This window comes from Delphinapterus leucas, chromosome 5 (genome assembly GCF_059928025.1).
Source record: "Delphinapterus leucas isolate spDelLeu-1000000601 "Yukka" chromosome 5, BTC_Dleu_Yukka2, whole genome shotgun sequence".
Taxonomy (NCBI): Eukaryota; Metazoa; Chordata; class Mammalia; order Artiodactyla; family Monodontidae; genus Delphinapterus; species Delphinapterus leucas.
Window position 1 is genome coordinate 19,763,973 of NC_143133.1, and position 7,282 is coordinate 19,771,254.

At 35.0% G+C, this 7,282-nt stretch overlaps 1 protein-coding gene across 2 annotated transcripts in view; it reads left to right on the top strand.

The window, feature by feature from the left end:
• Nucleotides 1-5,237, top strand: part of BBS7 (Bardet-Biedl syndrome 7) — a 41,695-nt gene extending 36,458 nt beyond the window's left edge. For both annotated transcript variants that reach the window (XM_022596328.3, XM_022596327.3), the window contains 4 exons: nt 2,702-2,811; nt 2,926-3,029; nt 3,181-3,304; nt 5,101-5,237. In XM_022596328.3, the coding sequence (XP_022452036.1) occupies nt 2,702-2,811; nt 2,926-3,029; nt 3,181-3,304; nt 5,101-5,234 (472 nt within the window). In that variant the 3' untranslated portion in view covers nt 5,235-5,237. The remainder of the gene's footprint in view (nt 1-2,701; nt 2,812-2,925; nt 3,030-3,180; nt 3,305-5,100) is intronic.
• Nucleotides 5,238-7,282: the final 2,045 nt, after the last annotated feature.

Here is a 7,282-nt window from a genome sequence, read left to right on the forward strand (position 1 = left end):
TTCATATAAAATCTGTAAGAATATTCTTTATTAGAAATACATAGAACTTCATGAAGAAAACTTTAAAATTTTATTGACATTAAAGACTTGATTTAATGGAGTAATATATTCTATAGTTATCAATATGAAGACAATGTAAACATGCAAGTCCTTCCCAAATTGATTTGAACATTTATCCTAATTCCAGTAAGAATTACCATTGAATTTCTTTATGCAAAAATAGGAAATGGCTCAAGAACTTGAGAGCTTAGAACATGCAGGCTTTTGAAGTGACCACATTGAGGTGAAGGTCATTATTCCTTGACACTCTTCTCAAGCTCCCAGTTGCCCTCCTGCCCACTTCACTGTCACTCCCTACTCATCTCCCATAGGCTCCCCTAATTTCTGTTTCTGAATATAGTAGAGGCTAAAATTTCCTTCTCCTTTGTTCTTTTTCTGAATGCGTTGGGTAAGGCTGGTTTCTCTACATCTGCTTTGAGCTTGTACCCTCATACTTCTTCAAGGTTTTTGCATTCTCATTCTCTCACATATGTAGGTTGTTTTTGTTTGTTTGATCTTTTGTTTTTTGTTTTTTTATTTTGTTTGTTTGGAGGGGAGGAGGTTTCTTATCTTCTCTCTGTCTCTGTCTCTTAAAGCTTCTCTCCCTAAGCAGTTTACTGAGGTATTCTACTTTCTGCTTCCTAGCTGAGACTTTACCATGCTAGGTTCTGGAAACAACAGTGAACACATAATTTTACCTCTGAATATAGCCTTTGGGACCAAGAACTCTCCAGAAATCTAATTGGTTTTAGCATCAGTTCTATGGGGGTGTTTCACTGTACCCTCCAGGGGACCTTACCTGTGTAAACCTGGAATCATGACTTCAGTTTTGAAGTACCACAGCGAACCTCACGTTTTAATCATAGCAGACAATTTGACAGGCCCCTGGCACACTACATATTTTTATAATAGCATACCTTTGCTTTTTACCATTCTGTGTCTTTAAATATTCTTTCCTTAATAGTCAAAACTCTACTTATTCTTCAAGGCCCAACTCAATAGGTACATTTTTTAAGTCTTCCTTGATTCTCTTCTCTGTTCCCATAACATTTTATTCTTACCTGCCTTAGGTTTTTATTGTTATTTTTTTGAAGTATATAATAATTTTTATGTAAGCTTGTCTGTAAATCAGATTGTAAGCTCTGGGCAGAGTTTATTTCTTAATTAACTTTGTATGTATCCTCCAAGTATCTAACACATGGCTTTGAACATAGTGGTACTCAATAAAGGTTTTTTGTTCCATAAAATACATATATATGGAAGAAGTATAGCAGCATGTACTTTGGAGACGGACATACTTAGGTTTGAATCTGGCTCTGTGACTCACCAGCTATTTGCTCTTAGCTACATTACTTAACTTTCTGGGTTTCAGTTTCTTTTCTGACGAATAGAAATAGTAGCACTTACTTCACTGAATTGTGATGCTTAAAGGAAGATAAACCACGTGAGTCATTCCACAGTGCCAGGTACTGCATAAGTATTTAATGTTAAATATTATTAATTAAAATTGAAGACTAGTGAAAAAAATCTCATGATTTCTAACACATAATTGGGATCAAAATAAGTGTGTATTATTCATCTTTCTAGAAAAAAAGAATTAGTATTTGCCTACAGCAGTCAATATAAAAGCAAATAAAAAGGCAACACTGAATATGTAAAAGATGGTATATATTAATTAGGAAAATTTTGGTCATCATAAAAAGGAACCAAACGTAAGCAAGCTTAACCAAATAAAAGGAATTTATTAGCTCATATAACTTAAAAGACTAGCAGTGGTCTGCTTCAAGCATAACTGGATCAATGGCTTAACTGATATTGTCAAGACTTTATCCCTTTCCATTGCTCAGCTCTGTTTTTGTCTTCTCTTGGCTTTCCTCTGTAGTGCCATGGTGGCCACCAACAGCTCCATCCAGCTTTATATCTTTTCAGCTGCCATAGCCTTTCTTTCCCACTAGTTCCAATAAAAGTCCCAGGATTGAGTATCATCGTTGAGTCGTGAACCACTGTGCTCAGGGGTATGCAATACGCTGCTGAAAACTTCCTCCTGAAGTCCCAGAAATGGGGTTGGGGCCAGTGCCAATGAAACTATATGGATTGAAAAGGGTGAGAGAGAAAGAGAGAGAGAGAAGGAGGGGTTCCATAAAGAAAAAGAAGGGTACTGTGAACATAAGAAGTGGCAATGGATGCTGGGCATGGAAGAACAGAAGATGTTACTCTTAGGTTTGATATTAGCTTTCTTTTAAGGATGAAGCATATAGTCATGCTGTAATTTATGTGATTACATAAAAAATCATGTGAAAGCAAGCAATTCTAAATGCATTTTATATACATAAGGGGTTAGCTATTGGAAATTTTATTAGTGAAAATGAAAAAAAGGTGTTTTAAATGAAGAACTTATATAAATTGTTGTATCTTTCAGAGGCATGTGTCTAACATCTTTTATTCAGTTTTACAAGTATGTTTAGAACTTGAATTGCTACAACAGTAAAAGGTTACATGTTTAAATATGTTTTACATTAATAATGAGATGTGTATATAAAGAAATCTAAAATTAAATGAAGTCTAAACACAAGGTCCTATTCGCAAAATATGTATTTACTGGACATATTTATTGGATGTATTTCCTTCTAAAGCTGTTCTTTTAAAAATATTAATTTTATAGAAAAGGTGAAGGAGTTTTTAAATCTGACAACATTTCTACTATATCCATCCTAAAAGATGTGCTCTCTAAAGAAGCTACAAAAAGGAAAATTAACCTCAACATATTATACGGTAAAAAAAAAAAAAAAGAATCATTCTTTCTGTTTTGGGGGGGGTTGTTGTTACAATAAGAATGTTCCTGATCAAAGTGACTTATCTAATTGTACCTGACTTAACTTCTTCTAGAGATAAATGAAGTATCAGTCAAACACACATTAAAGCTAATCCACCCAAAACTGGAGTACCAGTTGCTTTTGGCTAAGAAAGTGCAATTAATTGATGCTTTAAAAGTAAGTATTTGTGTCACGGGACTTATGATCATTATTTTATTGTGATGGGATTTCTAAAATTGTAAAGACCGTAAAGTTTTCCACTTTAAACTCACTTTACACTGGATTAAATTTTGAACATTAAGTGCTGCTGTTTTTAATTTTAAATAAGGAATTGCAGGTTCATGAGGGAAACACAAACTTTCTGATACCAGAATATCGCTGTATCCTGGAAGAGGCAGATCACCTACAGGAAGAATACAAAAAGCAACCTGCACATCTTGAAAGACTCTATGGTTAGTGAACTATTCTAGAATACCTTGTCATATTTCTTTTCTACTGGCTGTTTGCAAAGGATCACATGAGAGAAGCTGGGCAGAAGGAGACAGGCAAAGATTACAGCAGTCATGAACCAGTAACAACCCATGTACTGCCCAATATATTTATTTTGTCAAGTTGGTTTTAATGTTTAATATTTTTACTAGATAAAATACAAATAAATATTAAGAAGTGAAATAAGTCTAATGCAATGAACTAATCTATATATATGAAGAAACCCAGTGTGAAATGAATGTATCCTATGAAGCATTACAATTTAGGCTATATTTCACACAAATAATTTTCAGTTTTTATTGCTATTCTGAAATATCAAAATGCAGCATTTAATATTTTTATGCAAAATTTAATGGGGGTATATATGTGCTGTGTCAGTTTATGTTTAAAACTCATACTGCTTTGGTGGTGAGAAGTTGAATGTTTCACAGTTGTATTGAAAAAGCAAGAGCAAGAGGGAGGAAGGAAGGAACAGCTTAAGGAAACATTTTTTGTGATCTTTATGTAAGACCTATTGTGCATAGCACGCCTATTTATTTATAACATCTTTATAATCAGGGGGGATATTTAATCCTTCCAACAGCTCAGCAAGGTAGATAGTGTTATCTCTGGTTTTCACATCTGTAAACTGAAATCTGAGCTTAAGAATGTGTTGTCACATAGGTAGGTGGTGGCAAAGCCTTCATTAGAATCTCCTCGCCCCCAAATGCAAGCTTTTTGCACTGTGCCGAGTCTTCTGTAGAGTCAGTTGGTATCATCAGTCCATATTGATCCTTAAGATCTACCTAATGAATTTATTTTATGCCCAGAGACTTGCTCATAAACGGTAACAATAATATCTAATATCTTAATATCTACTATGTGGCAAACACATGATCTTTTATCCCCATTACAACTTAGAAGATGGGTGGTGCAGAACCACCATATCTTATCACCAATTCCACAGTCCAGAGAGCTTTGAAATCAAAAACTTTGTTCATAAATCATTTGGCAATAAATCTGACTTGATCTGAATTAATGACAAAACCTCACTTAAACTGATATGAGGTTATTTATAGTTTTTTTATTCCACTTAGTATGAATAGTCATATATTTTGTTGCAGAAATGTTATGTTTTGTTATCAGATGCTGCCACTCACTTTCCACGGGTATTACGCCACATATATGGTGTATTCCTTTTATTATCTTCCTAAAATGTGAAAAATTCTGAAACACATCTTGCATCAAGAGTTTTGGATAAAAGGTTGATAGCTTGAATTATTCCCACTCTATATATGCAAAAACTCAAAGGTGAAATAATTTACCCAGATCTTTGAAACTAGAAATATTTGCCGTCAAGTCAAATCCTAAGAATGGTCAACATATAGATGGGATATTTTAATTCAGATAAAGCTGTTATGAACAGAATATGTCTACACTATGTCAAAATGGTCAGCCTGGTGGAAAAAAAAACCCCACTTGTTGTAATTTTATATATACCAATAGCAGTTCAAAACTGGCCAGCAGTTGATTGTCTGAATTAATAGCTTATAGCCAATTGTTAAGAGGGTTATTAGCCACATGATTTATATTTTGAAACTTGCCTTAAAATCCCCCCCAAATATTTTTTAATGCATCAATCCTTTCAGATTTCTGTATGTTAAATAATGGAATTACAGGTGCTTAGAAATAAATTCTCAAGCAGTCGCTTACTTTCATTAAATAATGTGTCATTAATAGAATTAATCAATGACAGAAAATTAACATTTTTTCTTTATAGGCATGATCACCGATCTTTTCATAGATAAGTTCAAATTCAAAGGCACCAATGTAAAAACCAAAGTGCCTCTTTTACTGGAGATTCTGGACAGTTATGACCAAAATGCATTGATTGCTTTCTTTGATGCTGCGTGAAATATAAATAAGGTAAAGTTCCAAAGAAGTTGTATGTTTAAATGAAAAATGTTAAAATAGAATTGCAAGCTAACTGTATATACTTTTATTTCAAGTGCGTTTTTTAATATTATCTAAAAATATGTTATGACTTAGTAATGCTTCTATTTTTTTTTGACAAATGGAACTTTTTTTTTAATTTTTAAAATATTTATCAAACAACCCCTATATTGTTAGTATAGACATCGTGCAAGGTTAAAACATATTCAAACATCAAGATCCGCATTCAGGGCTTCCCTGGTGGCGCAGTGGTTGAGAGTCCGCCTGCCGATGCAGGGCACACGAGTTCGTGCCCCGGTCCAGGAGGGTCTCACGTGCCACGGAGCAGCTGGGCCCGTGAGCCATGGCCGCTGGGCCTGCGCGTCCGGAGCCTGCGCTCTGCAGCGGGAGAGGCCACGGCAGTGAGAGGTCCGCGTGAGTTCTAGAGGCTGGAAGTCTGGGGTCAAGGTGCCAGCGTGGTTGGGCTCTGGTGAGAGCTCTCTTCTTGGCTTGCAGATGGTTGCTTTCTTGTTGTGTCCTCACATAGCAGAGAAAGAGGAAGAGGAAGAGGAGTAAGAGAGAAAAAGAGAAAGAGAGACAGAGAGAGAGAGAGAGAGACAGAGAGAGACAGAGAGACAGAGAGAGAGAGAGAGGAGATTTTAAAACAAGTGGAATGATTATAAGGGATTTTAATGAATTTTTTTCAAGTGGATGTTTTATAATAATCATTGTATAAAATAATTATTTTATAGTAATTATAATGTTTATAATAATCGAGAACTATTATTTGGAAAATAAAAATATATTCAAATATTTAATAAGCTAACACACGTATGTATAAACTTTACAGTTTTCAAAATGTATTTACGTATGTTACCTCATTTGATTTTTTTAATGTATTTTTGGCTAATTATTATTTTTTTAATTAATTAATTAATAATTTTTTTGCTGTGTTGGGTCTTCACTGCTGCGTGCGGGCTTTCTCTAGTTCAGCGAGCCGGGGCTACTCTTCACTGCGGTGAGAGGGCTTCTCATTGTGGTGGCTTCTCTTGTTGCGGAGCATGGGCTCTAGGCACGCAAGCTTCAGTAGTTGTGGCTCACCGGCTCTAGAGCGCAGGCTCAGTAGTTGTGGCGCAGGGGCTTAGTTGCTCTGCGGCATGTGGGATCTTTCTGGACCAGGGATCAAACCCGTGTCCCCTGCATTGGCAGGTGGATTCCTAACCACTGTGCCACCAGGGAAGTCCCTCCTCATTTGATCTTGACAACATATATTGATTATTTTGTCAAATCATGTAAGAAAACTGATTCTCAGTGAGGTTAAGTGTTTAAGAGGACATGCTATTATTTTGTAAAGGTGGAACCCAAGTTCTGGTGCCTGGATTGCATTCTGGTTACTATGTATGTTGTCAACCAGGGGAAATAACATAAATTTTTTTTAAGGAATTGAGATTGATTTACAATTGATTTTGCTGTTGCTTGGTAATGTTTTGTGACCCATGCTCAGTTGGTAAAATACTTGAGTTGGCCAGGGAAATCAGCAGAATTTGCACAGATTGGGGGGATCTTAACTTGATGTGCTGTAACCAGTAGGGCTATACAAGTATACTACATGTGAATAGTGTCGAAATAGTGACAGCTTCTTAGATTTTCCTGCACTAATATCCACTGTTTTCTTTTTTATCATAAATGGAGGGAAATATGACTTTAAGGCTATGGAAGTCATTAATCTTAATTCATATTTTATTCATATTCAGGTGAATATTGTACTTAAAGGTTGTTTAAAATAGCATAAGGATTACAATAGAAAATAAACTATTCTGTGTGTTTTCAAGAAGGGCACACTTATGAATTTGTTGGAAAACAACAGTGCTTCTTAATTATATACCATTATATTTATTAGTTATGTGCAAGCCTTGTATATTAAATGTGAAAATTTGTTAAAGGCACATATTGCTAAGAGAGTTTTACTTTTATAAGGTCATATTGCTTTTACTATGTTTAAACAACCTTCATTTCTAAATGGAACACAT